This window comes from Molossus molossus, unplaced genomic scaffold (genome assembly GCF_014108415.1).
Source record: "Molossus molossus isolate mMolMol1 unplaced genomic scaffold, mMolMol1.p scaffold_m16_p_5, whole genome shotgun sequence".
Taxonomy (NCBI): Eukaryota; Metazoa; Chordata; class Mammalia; order Chiroptera; family Molossidae; genus Molossus; species Molossus molossus.
The window spans coordinates 115,735,993-115,754,692 of record NW_023425388.1 but is presented as its reverse complement, the minus strand read 5'-3'; the positions used below and the strand labels follow the sequence as shown (position 1 = coordinate 115,754,692).

The 18,700-nt window shown below is 42.2% G+C and overlaps 1 protein-coding gene and 1 long non-coding RNA gene across 3 annotated transcripts in view; one reads left to right on the top strand and one right to left on the bottom strand.

Moving 5' to 3' along the window:
• The window catches only part of TSC22D2 (TSC22 domain family member 2), a 45,632-nt gene extending 41,209 nt beyond the window's left edge, over positions 1-4,423 (bottom strand). For both annotated transcript variants that reach the window (XM_036243274.1, XM_036243275.1), the window contains exon 1: positions 2,455-4,423. In XM_036243274.1, the coding sequence (XP_036099167.1) occupies positions 2,455-4,403 (1,949 nt within the window). In that variant the 5' untranslated portion in view covers positions 4,404-4,423. The remainder of the gene's footprint in view (positions 1-2,454) is intronic.
• Positions 4,424-6,008: 1,585 nt separating this feature from the next.
• On the top strand, positions 6,009-9,918 carry LOC118616823. The gene is made up of 3 exons (XR_004956714.1): positions 6,009-6,210; positions 9,340-9,461; positions 9,826-9,918. It is a non-coding gene; the product is annotated as an uncharacterized LOC118616823 (long non-coding RNA).
• Positions 9,919-18,700: the final 8,782 nt, after the last annotated feature.

Genomic DNA, 18,700 nt, shown 5'->3' with positions numbered 1-18,700 from the left:
GACTTCTCACTCCACTTTATTTTACATTGGAATGACTAAATAAAACTCTACGCACCCTATGTAATTTCATTAACCAACATCACCCCAATAAATTCAATAAAAAAATTTTAAAAAATGTATGCAGATTTTAATTTAATAAGGCAACCCAAAATCACCATATTAAAATTATGATTTTGTTAGTATTGTACACTCAAAAGTTCTCAACTCAGTAATTTAAACATGCCTGGAAAAACTATTTAATTTCAAGTACACAATTTTAAAATGCCCTCTTTTACAAAAGCTTTCCATTAAAAAAACAAAAACAGAAAACTATTTCTACTTAATGGATTTATTCCTTCACCAGGTATGTTGGTTGCAGTGACAAACAGTCAAATGTGTAAGATTACATCTTGGAAACTAGCATGTTAAATTAAAAACCAATAAAAGACTGTAACAAAAATTAGAAATGCACATTTGAGAAGCAACACAGATTTGAAAAGCCTGGGTAGAGGAGGGAAGTGCCCCGTTTAAAATAGGACTGCACACACATCAAAATTCCTGCACTGGATCACTGTTGCAGTTGGTAACACAGATACAGTAATATCTATAGTTCTAACATTCACCTGTTTAGAAATGAGATTGAGATGATCAACTCTTTTAATAAAAAGAGGAGAAATAAATGCATCTTTGAGGTATATCCTAAAGAATATATCCCAGAGTTTCCATTTGTCAACAGGTCTCTCAGCTTCATGCCACATCATCATATTAAAGTTATGAGGAATGTAATTATATATGCTATAAACTGAGAGAGGTATGAAGAGAAGACACTTCTTCATTCACAGGTGTGTGTTTTGGGAGTGCGGAGTGGGTTGGAAAACCAATCATCATTTTGTGAAGAAACATGGGGGCAGTGAGCAAATGCTTATGGTCCAACCCATCAGAAAAAATGGCTTCTGGCAGCTAGAAAAGGGAAGATCACCTGTTGACTATTACCAAAGGTGAACAATTGAATTCAATCTGCATTTTAGGTGTGCCCCTACATGTGAAAAGCAAAATATGGGAGCAAAATAGGAATTTTTCTGAGTGGCCTGTGGAATCAGTTTCTTTACTTGGTAGTCCAATCCACATAAAATTTCTCAATGACTAGGCTACCTGAGCTCATTTATGGACACGTGGTATTCTCTAAGAGTTCTCAAATGGAAGAAAGACTCCCCACAAGCCAAATCACCTATAAAAAAAGATGAACTTTGAATTACAAAAAGCAGAGAAGAATTTCAGTGAGCATTTTTCAAACCAACAGAAATATATAAAATACAAGGCTAAATAGAAATGAAAAGTTAAGATAGAATGTGAAGGAACCCAGAGGAAACATAAGAAAAAGTTAACAGATCTCATCTACATACCAATTATTCTAGAAATCCATAAAAACAGCCTTGTTCTTTGAACACATCTAAAATTAACCTCTCTGAAAACAAAACCCCGGCAAATAAATATCTACCTGTGAAATACCTGAAACTTTCTCTGTAATTTTTAAATATAATTATAAAGCTTTGTAACAAATCAGCTTTTAAAACTTGCATTATTTAAAACTTGTGTTAGCTATCTTTTGTCGTTTTCATGTGACATTTCCTCAAAACCATTTAGAATTCTCATTAAACCATAACCAAACATCAACTGTTGCAGAATTGATATGGCAAATACACCAATTTTCACTTAAGCCATTAAAAAAAGCTTCCCTTAAACAGAGGGAGCCAATTGCTGACATTTCCCTTATACTATAAAACTACTTTAATTTCAAGATCTACAGCTCATACCTCCCATTTCTATAGGAAGAAAGACTGATGGAAGGTAAAAGCATTTTCAGATACACTTATACTTAAAAAAAAAAAAAAAGATCTTAAAGAAGTCACTGGGAAGCTTCCTGACTTTCTGCTCTCTTTCATTAAAAGGCTGAATGAAGATATGGTCTTCTGAGCTGGATTTGACATTTCAAGATTCTCCCTCCAGCCTTTCCAGATGCACCGGAGGAGACAGACACGTACACTGATCTGATCGTTCTGTAGTAGAGGGCATTCTGGTTTTCCAGAATGGGAAACTTCTAATTGTTTCAGTCTCAAAACTCACACTGACGAAAGTCTGCTGTAAGTGTTCAAGTGTGACTGACACCTAAAAAAAGGACAATCCTATGGGGCATAACTAACTATCATCTTTAAAGTGAGAGGATTAAGATAAAATCCACCTTTTTGAATAAACAATGTTGCATCCCTATCCACTTTAGTATTTTTAAGCCACTGTGACGACTCTCTCATTATCCACCTTTACATCAGCAGTATAAAACTAAAGTTTTTTTCAAAAACCGACGAATCAACTTTACTAGGGTCCTCAAACTGAAAAAGAACTCTCCCAAAGTTGCATCCTAAACCACAACGTTTGGCCGAACATTCCTATAAAATATTTTAAATAAAATTTCCATACCTGTCTTCATCACCATCAACAGGAATAGCTATGCTGAATACAGAGGTGGCCAGACTGTTCATAGGTGTTAACTGAAGGGGGTTTGCCAGGGCATCTGCAACAGGAGGCTTCACAACAGGCTTGTTTTCAGCAATGAGAGAAAGTGGTGGCTGAGGTAGGGGTTCTGATTTTCTTCTAGTATCGTCAGCTTGCCCGACTAAAGGCTGGGTCTGGGTCTGAAACTGGCTTAGGTCAGACTGTGGTAGACTTGTCGGTGCACTGGGTGTGCCTTGGGCTAAGGGCAGCCCGACTTGCTGGATTATGCTGCCGCTCCTGCTGACTGGCGTATGGCTGCTCAGCTGCTGCGACTGGACCAGGGCCGCGGGTACATTTGGCATCGTAACAGATGTGGTGGACACACTGGGCACGCTTGGAGCGGACACGGCAGCAGGCACGTTTGGAACTCCGGGCACCATGGCGGGAGGGCCAGCAGGCCCGGCTGACGGCGCACCGGTGCCTCCCATCTGCGGCGGAGGCGCGGACTGGGGATGCCCGGCGCCGGTAGGCACCAGGCCCGGCTGTACCGCGCCTCCCACAGCAGCCGGGGGAACTCCAGCTGGCTGGCAAGGCGCGGCCTGTCCGCCTGGCGCGGGTCCCGGCCCCGGGGCCACGGCTTCACTGGGCAGGGAAGAGGCGCCCATGATCTGCGCGGCCCCGGAGGAGGCACTCTGGCCGGTGCCAACCGGAAGGCTGGCGGCCGCGGCGGGGCCGGCGCCGGTGGCCGAGGGCTGCGCGGGGCTCGGCGGCTGCAGGCCGACCACGTGCTGCTGCAGGTACTCACTCGGGCCGGAGGGCTGGACGGGCAGCAAATGCCCCGGCGGAATCTGAGGCTGGGGATACGCGAACTGCTGGGGCTGCGGCGTTGCAGAAGCGCCGGCTGCCGGGCCCAGCTGCGGAGGCAGAGACATCCCAGGCTGCGCCAGGGTGACATTCGTTGGCGGAAGAGCCTGCCCATTGGGCCCCGGAGGGACGCCGCCAGGCCCGGTTCCCTGGGGCTGGCTGGGCTGCAGCCCGGCCGCGGCTCCCGGGAACGACGGCATCGGAGCCGAGCTTGGAGCTACAGCCCCACCTACGGGCGGCGGCGGCGGGAGCTGCCCAACGCCAAAGCTGTGCGGCGGGGCCGGGGCGGGCAGGCTCGCCTTCTCCGACGGGGGCAGCTGTGACACGGCAGCCAGCGAGCTGTCAGTTCCCGAGTCGGGCCCGTGCGCCCCCTGCACGGAGGCCACCACCACGACCACCGACCCTCCGGTGGCGCCCAGGCCGCTGTCCCGCTCCGCAGCCGGCTCGAAAGTACTGCTGTGCCGAATGCAGTCCCCGGACCTGGTGAGGACGCTGCTGTCGGAGTCGCGCTCGTAGTACTCCATGCACGTCCATCGGCCGCGTCGGTAGGGCTCGCCGCTGCCGTGGTCCAGCTTGATCACGCGGAAACGGGAACTGCAGGCCGTGGGAGGCTGCGACGGAGCGGCCGTGCCTGGCACCGCCGCCGAGCCCGCGGCCGGGGGGGCGCCGGGGGCCCCCGGGGAGGGGGCCGGGGGGGCGGCCGCCGCCAGAGTGCCGGTCAGCGCCCCGGCCACGCTCCGGGCCGACACGGCTCCGCCTCCGTTGGCGGGAGCAGCCGCGGCGGCCGCCAGCTGCCCGTCCAGGAGGAGGTTCGGGGAGACCGTCCCGGGCGTCTCCGCATCCCCGACATTGTTGAGGGTCTCTTCGGAGGAGCTCCGCTCGCACACCTCCTCGGGGCCGTAGTCCGTGGCCCGGGACACGTCGAAGATCTCGGAGGACACGTCCTCGGTGCGGGACTCGTCCGGGTCGTCCAGGCTCTCGGTGTCCTCCGTGATGCTCGTGGCCACCTGGGCCGTGGTGACACTGGTGATCTGGAAGCAGCTCTTCTTCTTGGCCGGCATCTTGGACATGGCGCGGCGGGCGGCGGGCCGCGGGCCGCTCTGCGAACTCGCTGGAGGCCGGGGGGGCAGGCGCGGGCCCCCGAAGGCAAAGTCCGAGGCCCGCCGGGGTCTGAGGCCCGCCGCGGAGTCACGGGCCGGGCCGGGCGGCCGCTCGCTGGGGCATCCTCCGCGCGTCCGCCCCGGCTCTGCGCTCGGCCCCCTCGCGGCTCCTCCTCCTGCGCCGCCCGCGGCCGCGGCGCCGCGGCTCAGGCCCCTCGGAGGCGGCGGGCGCGATGCAGGGGCGGGCCGGCGGCTTCCTCCTGCCGGCCCCGGCCGTGGTCAGCGCGCCGCGCGGTCAGCAGGCCCGGCGGTGGGGGCGGGGGCGGCGGCGTGGGGGGCGGCGCTGCGCGCTCGGCTCCTCGGGCTGTGCCGGCGGCTCGGGCTCGGGCTCCGGCGGCTCCGGCTCCGGCGAGCGGGGCTCCGGCCCTCCCTCCCCGCGCTGGCCGGAGCTCAGCGCAGGGACATGGCGAGCGTCTCTGCGGAAACCCGCTCCGGGAGGGAGGGAGCCGCTGGTCCTCCCCTCACAGGGGCGCCACCCCCGCGGCGCCGGCGAGCGAGGGGCGGCGGCCGGCGGGCGGAGGCTCCGGCGTGAGGCGGCGGCGGGGCTCCTCCGGCGGCTCCGCGCGGCGCCCGGCTCGCAGGCGCCGAGGAAACTGAAATTCAAACTGCTGAAGCGGCGGCTGCAGCTCCCTCCCCTCGGCCAAGATGGGGCAGAAATGGCCGCGCCAGGGATGCTGGGAGGAGCAGCAGCCCGGCTGCCGCCGCCGCTGTCGACTAAAATGCCGCCGCTGCCGCAGCCGCCGCCAGCGCCGCAGCCGCCGCCGTTCCGTGACGCGCCGGCGTCGTGACGTCAGCGCCCCGCCCCCTCCGGGTTCCTGCAGTTTCGCTGGGAGGCTGGCGGCGGGAGGGGGCGGGGCGGGAGGGCGGCGGGGGGCGTGGCCGAAGGTTAGAAAAAAGGGAGCGGTTTTTTTTTTGTTGTTTTTTTTTTATTTAAATTTTTTTTAAATTTAAATTGTGCGCTGCGGGTCTCGCAGCAGCGGAGGGGAGAGCGGGTGCCTGCACCGTCCCAAGCGCAGGCCAGCTCGCAGCGGCTCCCACCGACTGTTTTATCTCTGCTCCCAGCCGGTGCGAGCCTGGAGGTCATGTGCTGTGTCTAATGTTTAGCGAAGTCCTGGTGGAACAAGGGCGGTAGGCACGGGGCCTGGGGGATTTAGCCAGGATCAAGAGGGAGCCGGCTGGAGGAAGCAAATCACTTACAAAGTCTTTCCTGAGAGTAAATGGACCGCTATTGTCAGAGGAATGAAATGTGGAGAGAAATGGGGATGATTAACCAAGAACAGCAAGCCAGATTGAGTCAGAAAAATGATCTTTCAGCCAGAAATTGTCTCCAACAATGGCATCAGGAGATGGTTACTTGCCCAGGGTGAGGTCAGTTTAAAAAAAGATGAGAGGTTACCAACATAGTCCTAATTTTCCTGTATTTGCTGTGATTCCAGCATCCAAGAGTTCATTTAAAGTCCTGAGACTGTGTTGACTTTCCCCAGGAAAGCAGCTTATGGGCTCCATAAATGTAGAACCTACTGCGTTCAATAGTTACAGTTCTTTCTTTTGTTTATTTTAAAACTCTTAGTTGGAGCCAGAGTGTTATATGGTTTGGATTGGGCCATGGAAACCAGAACAATTCAGCAAGCACCCTTTTCTGTCCCAGTCCAGAGAGCAGCTATGAAAGTATTGGCAACTGTATTATCTTTTGGCTACTTCCTGGCAAATGAAAATGGTAAGCCAATTCTTTTAAACAGTTTTTTGAAAAAGAGTAAGGAGGCTCTTGAACTTTGACATCCTAATGCATCTGCTAGGTAAAGCTTAAGAAGTCTTACTGGAAATCAAAATGCCATTTCTATTACAACTTTAACAGTCATCTGATCACTTACATAAATCAGTTAGTCATTATACTCAGTTCTTTTTTTTTTTTTAATCCTCACCCGAGGACATTCCTGAATTTATCTTCAGATAGAGCAGGAGGGAAAGAGGGAGGAAGAGAGAAACATCAATGTGAGAGAGACACGTTGAGTGGCTGCCACCCACACGACCCCAACCGGGTGCGTGCCCTTAGTGGGAACCGAACCCAGGCCTCTGGTCTGCAGGCCGACACTCTAACTGCTGCGCCAAACCGGCCAGGGCCTCAGTTCTTTAATTTTTGAAGAAGAACAGAAATACTTTTTATCCCAAAGGATGTTTTGATCCCTGTTACAGAGCCCTGACCAGTGTGGCGAAATGGTCAGAGCTCCACCCCTGAACCATAGGGTTGTTGATTCCATTCCAGTCAAGGGCAGGTACCCCTATTGCAGGACTGGTTGGGGCACATTAGGGAGGCAACCAATCCAATGAATCTTTCTCTCTCTCTTTCCTTCCCCCCATCCCCCTATCCATTCTCTCTAAAAATCCATGGGAAAAAAAATTCTCGGGTGAGGATTAACAAAATTTACAGAGAATTTTTTAGGTCTTTTGTTGTAAATAATATATAGAGATATGTCTTTTAACCTTAGTAGAAACCATGTCTTTCAAATGCAAGTGACTGAGGTCGGGATGTGAAATAAGAGGACATATTCCTGTTAAGGGGGTGGGAGAAGAAAGGAACAAAGTGTAACATTATGCTGCTATTGTGGCAAACATACCAATGGAATATTTCATTCCTAAATCTGTAATTTCATTAATTGTTAGAGACAGCTTTTCATCAATAAGTTAGATCAACTGGTTAAATCCAAATGAATTTATAGAAGCTTAATGTAATTTTGGATTAATTTACCAGATTGTTAAAAGTGGTCATAAATGCATTTAAGGTTTTGGGAAAATAAGTATTGTATGCCTGCTTGTTCCATTACATTCTTATTACATAGACTTCTTTATTACTTGTTATGTTACTCTTAAATCACACAGTTTAAGGAAAAAAATCTTAATATTTAAGACTGTTTCTCCTTGATGAACATGTAAAGGATTTATTATGAAATTAAAGGGATGATAAAAATAATTTAGAAGAGATCATCAGTGGACTATATTTCTGGTAAGGATGAGGTTAAATATGTGAAAAGACATCTTAGCAAAACATAAGATTTATAACGTTAAATGTTTTATTTATATGTTTAACGATTTGTGTGTGATTAAACTAATGAAATAGTCCTCTTAAAGGTAAGTTTTCCACGTGTTTTAAAGGTCCTAGTCTCAGCCCTGGCTGGTTTGGCTCAGCGGTTAGAGTGTCGGCCTGCGGTCCAGAGAGACCCGGGTTTGGTTCCTGCTAAGGGCACGTACCTTGGTTGCAGTTTGTCCCCAGTCCAGGTTGGGTTGTGTGGGTGGCAACCACTCGATGTGTCCCTTTCACATCGATGTTTCTCTCTCTCTCTCCCCCTCCCACTCTATCTGAACAAAATATGGGAAAATGTCCTCGGGTGAGGATAAAAAAAAAGGCCCTAGTTTCTTTTATACATTTGCTCTTTAAAAATGTAGAGAATTTATTGCATAAAACTCCTATGAAGAATGATAAGAATTTTGGTTGTTGCAAATAGGTTTGAAATAATTTTTACAGAGGACAAAAATGTGTATAACTATCAAACTACAAAAACAATGTGATTCATGGTTGGTCCACAAAGGATTAAAAACCTTTACATAAATAATTAAAATGTTAGAAAGCAGGATTTATGTGCAGGTATGTATGCCCTGTGTGTGGTAGCCTAACTCACTGGAAATGGGCAGATCCCTGGAGTCCCAAACCTCGAGACCAGGGGTCTGAATGCAATCCTGGTTCCATGCCGGTACCCAGAAACCACAGGTGGAGATTGTGGGAATCTTTGATTGCTGCTCCAGAGTGCCCAGCTTGACTGTCCTATACCTGGTACTTCCCTCAAAGACTTAATTTGAAGCAATGTGTGGGAAGTACATTTAGGAAGAACAGTTCGGTGGTGGGGGTCACAAGATCCTGGAATGTGATCTACAGATACTCAAGAAAAACTGACTTAAAAAAAAAAAGCATAGTATATTTAAAATATAATGGTATATTAATCTAAACATGCCGGGACAGAGAAAAGAAAATCATACTTTTGGTAAAAATTAAGCAACTGCTTGGGTTAAGAGGAGAGACCCTGTAGAAGTAATACTGTTGGCCGGGTAGTGACATTTATGGTGCACTCCCTGTGTGCATTGGGATTGGACAGCCTGTATCCTAGCCAGCAAGTTTCTCTGGGGTTTAGAAATAGCTTATCTTTATTTTCTATGTTTTTATCACCAAATTGTTACAAAAATAAAAAATGAAAGACAGTTTTCAGGTCCCCAAAAGCATTTGCTTGAAATAAATATCAGTTGTCTAAACAAGTAGTACTTTGATTTATTACTATGATCTTCCCGGGGTTCCATTTCTGGAACAGTATCTTATTAATAACCCCTCGCAGTGAGGGCGTTGTGTAACAGTATTCAAAACGGTGAAAAATGCAACGAAAGAACTAAGACTAATGAAATTCCATGAATACTTCTATAAAGGAAAACAGAATCTGATTGAGATGCACAAATTTTACTCGAGAAAGAAGTGTGTAAAATCTTTACATTTGAGATCAGTTCTATAAGATAGTCTTCTAGAGTTTGATATACTATGAAACAATGATGTCTTTTTACATAGTGAAGAATTCCTTGAGTCCCAGAGACCTTTGAAGGTCAGGCAAAACAGCACTTTGGTAGAGGAAAAAAGGGTGCATTTTGAACTAATAGTAAATATAATGTCCTATTAAAACCTGTTTTCTTTTATTATGGGACTTAATTTAGAATCCAAAATATTCTGTGGTTCTGAAATCTAGCTTAAATGCAGCAATGTATGGCAACTTCAATAGAAAATCTATTAATGACTATATTTCTTCTTTTTTAGATTACATGTGACCACTCGGGATAAAATTAAAGATATCTACATTGCCTAATTGGAAAAAACTGGAGATCAAGAGTATACGTATTAACGTCACTCAGTTTCCCATACTAAAAAGAAGCAACATGGTGCTGATGAGATCTTAAACTACCAATCCCATGGAAAGAGTGGATGGGAAAACATAATACATGTGGCCATACTTGGGCATCTTGGGGCAAAAAGATACAACTAAATGTGATACTGTTGCTAGTAATAGTTCAATGCCATTTGTTAGTCTAAAGAGAAAACAGTTCCTAGGTGTACATGATTTTATGAAGAAGCCATATTCTATCATAGATGAAAACAAAGTTATTTACAGATATTTAGTGATACAGTCTTTGGTAAATTGACTCATCAGCATCTGTCTTTCTTCTGTATATGAATTTGGTGTATGAGCAGGTGTGATTTTGAATTCTCTCTCTCTTTTTTTTTTTTTTTGGTACGTGCTCCTAGCAGAAACTGGACCCGGGACTCGTTGGTCCACAGGCCGACGCTCCAACCGCTGAGCCAAACCAGCCAGGGCGGATTTTGTATTCTTTAAGTGGTGGGTAATATACCTATAATTTTTTTCTTTTTCCTTTTTTTAAAATTGATTTTAGAGAGAGAGGAAGTGAAATTGCCTGTTTGATTCCTGGTCAGGGCACATGCCCAGATTGTGGGCCAAATCCCCAGTGGGAGGCATGCAGGAGGCCAGTCGACATTCTCTCTCATCATTGTTTCTCTCTCTCTCTCTCTCTCCCTTCCTCTCTCTCTTAGGTCAATAAAGAAAAAGAAAAAAAAAGAACGAAATCTTACTGTTTGTGACAGCGTTGATGGACCTAGAGTAGTGGTTCGCACCCTTCCCAGTGCCGACCCTTGAATACAGCCCCTCCTGTTGTCTGTGGGCGCATCTGCATGGGGCGGACCCGCCTGGACAGACAGAGGAGCGGTGTCTCGGTTCCTAAGACCATTGCAAATAGGTGTTTTCCGATGATCTTAGGTGACCCCTGTGAAAGGGTCGTTCGACCCCCAAAGGGCTTGTGAGCCACAGGTTGAGAGCCGCTGACTAGAGCCACGATTTTTCAAGCTTCTTTATCTCACAGCACATAAACTAATCACTAAAATTCGGTGGCGCACCAAAAATACATTTTTTTGCCCATCTGACAAAAAAAGAAGTTACAATTGTTATTGATTTACAAAACATAATAATAGTAATGACCTCTCTTTTTTGCTCCAAAGTGACTTTATAAAAACTCAGGTGCCTACACTTGTATATAAGGATTTCTGGTGCCAAGAATTAACCCATCAGACACAACTTGATTATGTGACATGACCAATAAGATGCAACTTGTTAACATGGCCTATATATTTATGGTTCCAGACAGGGCATTCACACCGGAAAGCTATTGTTGTATGGGCTGTTGTCATTTTTTAAATTTTTTTATTTGACAGTCTAAGGGAAAAGGGGTCAGTGCCCCTGACTAAGTAGTCAGGTGTTGCATGTTTAAAAAATTCTTGTGGCACACCAGTGTGCCTGCCATGGCACACTGGTTGAAAATCGGTGACCTAGAGGGTATTATGCTGAGTGAAATAAGCCAGACACAGAGACAAATACCATATAATATCACTTATACGTGGAATCTAAAGAGCAAAATCAATGATCAAAGAAAATAGACTTATAGATGCAGACATCGAACTGATGGAGGCCAGAGGGGAAGGTTATTGGAGGACAGGGTAAAAAGGTCATGGGATTACGAAGTTCTAATTGCTAGTTACACAATAGGCGTGGGAATGTAAGGTAAAACATAGGGCCATGGTTAATAACACTGTAATAACTACGCTGCCAAGTGGGTACTTGAATTAATGGAGGGAACACTCTGTAACTTACATGAATGTGTATCCACTGTGCTGTACACCTGAAACTAATACAAAAAAAGTGTTGAATGCAAACTTTAATTGAAAAATTAAAAAAAAAGAGGAAAATGTATTTGGGTGTAGAAACTGGTATGAATTGATTTAGACATGAATAACGGTCTGTGTTCTTTTTTGTTCATATACATATATTTTAACATTTTTATTGAATTTATTGGGGTGACATTGGTTAATAAAATTATATAGGATTCAGGTGTACAATTCTGTAATACATCGTCTGTATATTGTATTATGTGTTCACCGCAAGTCAAGTCTCCTTCTACCACTATTTATGCCCCTTATCCCCTCTTCTACCTCTTTCCGTCTCTCAGCCCCCTTTTTGTTTGGTCATCATCATACTGTTATCTGTGTCTGTGAGGTTTTATTTTTTATTTTTGTTTAATCCCTTCACCTTTCTCACCCAGCCCCCCAACCTCCCTCCCCTGTTTTCTGTTTTTATGAGTCTGTTTCTATTTTGTTTGTTTATTTTGTTCATTAGGTCCCACACAGAAGTGAACTCATATGGTATTTTTCTTCCTCTGACTGGCTTATTTCACTTAGCATAGTAATATCCAGGTTTATCTATACTGTTGCAAAACACAAGATTTCCTTCCTTTTTACAGCCCACTAGTATTCCATTGTGTAAATGTGTCACGGCGTTTTTATACGCTCATCTACTGATGGGCACTTAGGCTGATTTCAAATGTTGGCTATTGTAAATAACACTGCAGTGAACATAGGAGTGCATATATTCTTTTGAATCAGTGTTTTGGGTGTCTTGAGATATAGTCCCAGAACTGGAATCGCTGGGTCATAAGGCAGCTCCATTTTTCATTTTTTGAGGAAACTTTATACTGCTCTCCACAGTGGCTGCAGCATTCTATATTCCCACCAACAGAGCACAAGGGTTCTCTTCTCTCCACATCCTCACCAGCACTTGCTTGTTGACTTATTGACGATAGCTATTCTGACAGGCGTGAGATGATATCTCATTGTAGTTTTAATTTGCATTTCTCTGGTGAATAGTGACATTGAGCATCTTTTCATATGTGTATTGGCCATCTGTATTTCCTCTTTGGAGAAGTATCTAAGTCCTTTGCCCATTTTTTAACTGTTTTTTTTTTTTTCTTTTTGGTGTTGGGTTTTGTAAGTTCTTTATAAATTTTGGATATTAAACCCTTATTAGATGTATTATTAGTGAATCTGTTCTCCCATTCAGTAGTTTGTCTTTTCATTTTGTTGATAGTTTACTTTGCTGTGCAAAAACCCTTTAGTTCTATGTAGTCCCATTTGTTTATTTTTTCTTTTGTTGCCCTTGCCCAAGGAGACATATCAGAAAAAATATTGCTACAAGACATGTTCGAGATTTTACTGCCTGTGTTTACTTCTAGGAGTTACATGATTTCAAATCTAACATTTAAATCTTTACTCCATTTTGAGTTTATTCTTGTGCTGGTTTAAGAAGGTGTTCTAATTTTATTTTTTTTTGCATGCAGCTTTCCAATTTTTCCAACACTGTTTATTGAATAGACTATCTTTACCCCATTGTATGTTCTTGACTTTCTTGTCAAATATTAATTGACCATGAAGATGGGGTTTATTCCTTGGCTCTCTGTTTTGTTTCTTTGATCTATATCTGTTTTTAGGCCAGTACCCATGCTGTTTTGATTACTATGACCTTGTATTATAGTTTGATACCAGGTATCATGATTCCTCCAACTTTGTTCTTTCTCAAGATTGTTGTGGCTATTCAGGGTCTTTTGTGTTTCCATATGTATATTTAGAATATTTATTCTAGTTCTGTGAAATACACCATTGGTGTCTTGATAGAAATTGCTTGAATATACAGATTGCTTTGGGTAGTATGGACATTTTAATGATATTAATTCATCCAATCCATGAACATGGTATATGCTTCCACTTATTTGTAACTTTTTCCATTTCTTTCTTCAGTGTCTTATGCTTTTCTAAGTACAGGTCTTTTACATCCTTGACTAAATTTATTCCTGAGTATATTCTTTTCTCTCTCTCTCTCTTTTTTTTTTTTTTTTTTATATAATTGTAAATTGAATTGTTTTCTTAGTTTCCCTTTCTGATAGTTCATTATTGGTGTATAAAACTGCAACTGCTTTCTGGATATTTATTTTTTATCCTCTTTACTGAATTCATTTATTGGTTGTAGTAGTTTTTTTGGTGGAATCTGTAGCATTCTCTATATACAGTATCATGTCATCTGCAGATGATAATTTTATTTCTTCCTTTCCAATTTGGATGCCTTTTATTTCTTCTTTTTGCCTGATCACTGTGGCTAGGACTTCCAGTACTATGTTGAATAAGAGTGGTGAAAACAGACATCCCTGTTTTATTCTAAGGGAAACGCTTTTAGTTGTTGCCCTATGAGTATGATGTTTGTCATATATGGCCTTTTGACACTGAGGCATATTGCCTCTATTCCCACTTTGCTGGGAGTTTTTATCATAAATGTTGCTGGATTTTATCAAATGCTTTTTCGGCATATATTGATAAGATCATGTGATTTTTATCTTTCATTTTTTATGTGGTGTATCACATTTATTGATTTGTGCATATTGTACCAAACTTGCGTCCCTGGAATAAACCCCACTTGATCATTTTGTATGATATTTTTGATGTATTACTGGATCTGGTTTGCTAATATTTTGTTGAGAATTTTAGCATTTATGTTCATCAGGTATTTGGCCTATAACTTTCTTTCTTTGTAGTGTCTTTATCTTGTTTTAGAATTAGTATCATGCTGGCCTTGTAAAATGACTTTGGAAGTCTTTCCTCCTCTTGAATTTTATAAAATAGTTTGAGAAGGATAGGTATTAGTTCTTTTTTGAATGTTTGGTAAAATTCACCTAAAAGTCATCCTTGTCCAAGACTTTGTTTGTTGGAAGTTTTTGAGTACTGCTTCTATTTCATTGGTTATTATATTTCTATTCAAATTTTCTGATTCTTTCTAATGCAGTTTTGGAAGATTGTATAATTCTAGGAATGTCCACATTGTCCAATTTGTTGGCATATAATTGTTTGTAATATTTTCTTAACAGTCTTTTGTATTTCTGAGGAGTTGGTTGTCACTGCTCCACTTTCATTTCTGATTTTATTTATTGGGTCCTCTCTCTTTTTTTCTTGCTTGATAATCTATTTGAAGGTCATTCACAGGAACCAAGGGTTGAAAGGCACAGATAGAATCTGGTTTACTTTGTATTCCCAGTTATGTTTTAAATCCAAAATAACTAGCTCTTTAGTCACTGGATGCAAAACACTTTGAGCATTTCACTTCAGAATACTTGGAATCCTACTTTGACAGCATTCATACTCATTAAAAGCTCAACCCATGGTCCATGTTTGCACAAGGATTTGGGTGTTACTTAAAATGGCTAAGTAATAAGCTGCTTCTCTAAAAATTAATACTTACTCCGCTCCCCCATCTGTAACATGGGATCTTCGGAGAAGGCGTGAGATAGTAAGAAATAGGGAGAAAATGCAAAGTCAAGGTGAAATATTAACCTTGGGGTCATTCCAGTTGTGGCCATCAAAACCCTAATGAATAATTAGAACAGCTTTACTCTGACACCTATTTTGTGGCACTTACCTATTTATTTATAAACTAAATTGAATAGATATAAGTATATTTTCATCTTCAAATATTTAGAATATTTTTTCATCTTCACCCTATTTTTCCCCTAGATTTTGATACTTATCTTCCTTTTTTGCATATTGCATATGTTTATTCAACAACTGACCTAATTTTAGATTTTTAGTTTATAAATATTACATTCTTACCTATCTTATAGACACATCATTAATACAATGAATCTTCTCTCTAAGAAAAAAAGCAAATCAACCCATCCCACAAACTTGCATCTCTTCAAGAAAGATAAATTATGTGGTGATGATTCATATTGGTCAAGTGCTCTCCACAGACTTTCTTTAAGCTTAACTATTGTGTTTAAAATAATTTTACTTATTAGCCTGGCTGGTGTGGCTCAGTGATTGAGCATCAACCCTGCACCAGGAGGTCACTGGTTCAATTCCTGGTCAGGGCACATGCCCAGGTTGTGGGCCTGATCCCCAGTGGGAGGCATGCAGGAGGCGGCCAGTCAATGTTCTCTTTCACTGATGTTTCTCTCTCTCTCTCCCCCTTCCTCTCTCTCTCAAATTAATAAAGAAAAAAATTTTAAAAACTTGTTTAGCCCTGCTGGTGTGGCTAAGTGGTTGAGCATCAGCCCATGTATCAAGAAGTCGCTGGTTCGACTCCTGGCCAGGGCACATGCCCAGGTTGTGGGCCCGAACCCCAGTGGGGGGCATGCAGGAGGCAGCCAGTCGATGTTCTCTCTCATTGATGTTTCTATTTCTCTCTCTCTCCCTTCCTCTCTCTCTGAAAAAAAAAAATCAATAAAAGAATTAATTTTGCTTATTAATATTTGAAATATTTTATTTTGGTGTAAGAAAACATAATAAAAAATAAATTTTTTAGTAACAACCACCTTAAATTTTGAACAAACAGCTCCAAATATCTGTTTGTTCATTCCTTCAACATATATTTAGAAACTTACTCTGTGCAGGCCTCTTTGCTAGACTTGGGGCAGACAGTTATGGACTAGACAAGAAAAGGAAAGCCCTGTTTTAATAGGTCTTACATTTTAACAGAGGAACGGATACCAGAGAAATGAATGACTGGAGGTGGCAATCTCGAATACTCATAAGTGGAAGATGAGACAAAGTAGCAGGAGAAGGTGAGGGAGGGCACCTTAGGCATCTAGCAAGTGGATCTGAGGGAGGGCTCGTGGACAGCCAGACCGGAGGAGGAGAGACAGACGTGGACAGTGGTCCTAGGGTGGAAGCGTGCGTGGTGGGGAGGAAGCTCCCAGCCTCTGAGAGGAAGCAGGGCATTAAGAGGGTACCTGGAGGGATTGGGCCAGTTTATGGACCTTGTGGGCCAAATAAAGGCACTTGCATTTTATTTTAAGTGTAATGAGAAGCCAAGAGAGGGTTTGCATTTAAAAAGAACCCTTTTTATTTTCTTTACCTCTCCTAGTTTGGAATATGTTGAATATTTGTTTAGACAGGTCTAAAAAAATCTTCTCTTACATAGTCAAAGATAAGTTTATCTTTATAGGGCCATAATGTTGAATCATACCAAAGTTGAAGAAATATTTAAGAATTTACATGACATTTGTTATACAGAGATTTAATAACTTTGCAGCACAGTGACTGGTTAAATACCTGGAAGAGATCAATCTTTTTTCCATGAAACCCTAAGTAACTTAATGGCAGTTATTTTGATTACTGGAGAAGAACTTGAAATGCACCACTTAGAAAACAACAAACAACTCTGAACAAGAGTGAAAAAATATACCAGTTTGTTTAAATGTAATTACTAGATAAATGTGATAGACCACCTGATAAGGATAACTTCTAACATGCAGAGCTAATTTTAGGGAGGCTCAGAGCTGAGCCTCATTTTTCCAATGAGATAAAAATATACATAGATAAGTCTAGGGACACTTTGAAGCATTCAGCAAGTCGTAAAAGAGCCACAGAGGAGGTAACTTGATGGAAGAGGTAGGAGGCAAGGGCACACATTTTGGTATTGGTGGGTTGCCTTCCTTTTAGAGGGACATACATGTTTTAGTGTTGCATTTTTGTTAAGTATCATTCTAAAACTCTTAAATTATCTTACACCTGAATAATGAAATTTATGAATATTGATCATGTACTTTACAATAGCACTTTGTTATGGGTTGAAAAATATTACCCAAACTTTATGTAGCCTTCCTTATCAATAAACTTTATTTCTAGTTGATTTCTATTTTCAAAAATCAAAACTATTTTGAAGGTGAATGTTATCACGTGATGATATTTCAAAAATGTTAAATATGGTAGAATATTCAATTGAAAATCATTAAAATTATATCTCATTTTTGATAAAACATTGCATGCATATGAAAAGAACTTTGGGGAAAATACATCAGGATTTAACTAATGGTATCCCTGGCTGATGAGATTACAGCCTTTTTTGCCTGATTCTTTTTATAATTTCCAAATTTCCTGCAATAATCACATATGATTTTATGTAAAAAAAAAAAAAAAAAAAAATGTAGTCACATCACCTAACCCAAAAGTAAAGGTATAACAATAGACAAAACTGAAATTTTAGTCATGTGATAGATGTCGCTTCATAATTGCTTTCCAAAGATAAATCGCCCCTCAGGAATAGTATATATTCAAATGCCATCAAAAAATAATATTAGCAATAATTAGTGCTTTTTCAGTTGAATTAAATTAATGCTTAGACACTTTAAAGAGTTAATTTATGAAATTAAAATGGAATTAATTGCTTCTCAGCCTTTTGGCTAAGATCAAGTGTAAAAAGGAATTAAAAGGACATGAAGGACAGAAAAATAATTAAAATACGAGAAGGAAAGTTGGAAAACGGGATGTCGGGAAACCTTGGATCTGTTTGAGGCTCTGAAACATTCTAGCTAGCTGTGTATCTTTGAACAGGTCATAACCTCTCTGGGTCTCATATCTTTATCTGTGAAATAAAGAGGATGAGAAGATTATTTTTGGTTCTACAGTTTTATGAAGCTAGACTCTCAAAGGACAAGTTTAGAGTCTTGGTTTTGCATTTGACAGCCAGAGTATAAATAGGTCCACAAAATGTTTTTGTTTCAGCTTTGATAACCCTCATATTTGCTAGTTAGTGCCTGCTTCCCCAAAGTACTCTTCTGCCTCAGGACCTTTGCACTTACTGTACTTCCTGCTTATTCCCTGAAACATTCCATGCCTAATTCCCTCACCTCCTTCAAGTCTTGGTTCAAATGTCACCTTTTCAGTGACAGCTCCCCTGACTACATTATTTAAAACCACAGGCCTCTCCTACTCCATCCCTTGTTCCTGATTCGTTTTTCCCTTTGGCACTTACCACCTTCCAATATATTGTTATTTACTTAGTTTGTTGTCTGTCTTCCCACGCGCAAATAGATTAGTCCACAGAGGGCAAAAGCTTTCATCTTGTAATTCCCCAGGCCTGCAGTAGAGCCTGGCACCCATTAGATTATCAATAAATATGGTATAAATAAAATTTTCATTTTTACAGCATTCTATATTTTCATTCGATATTATGAAAATAAAAAATGTCCTAAATCATGTAATAATTGTATAGTGGAAAATTCCCTGTAAAACCAAGTATGTTTTATTAAACATGTATCTTTAGGAGGAAAACAAAGAATTTTAATTATTAGATCTTTTTATTGAAGCAATTTTATTCTTTGAAGAAATTTCAGAAAATATGTAAGCTAGATATTAGATCATATGCAGAAATATTCTTTAGAAAATATCTTTAGTATTCTGAGATTACAGCATTTCAGTATTCTGTGGAAGCATACAATAGAAGTTTTTATCAAGA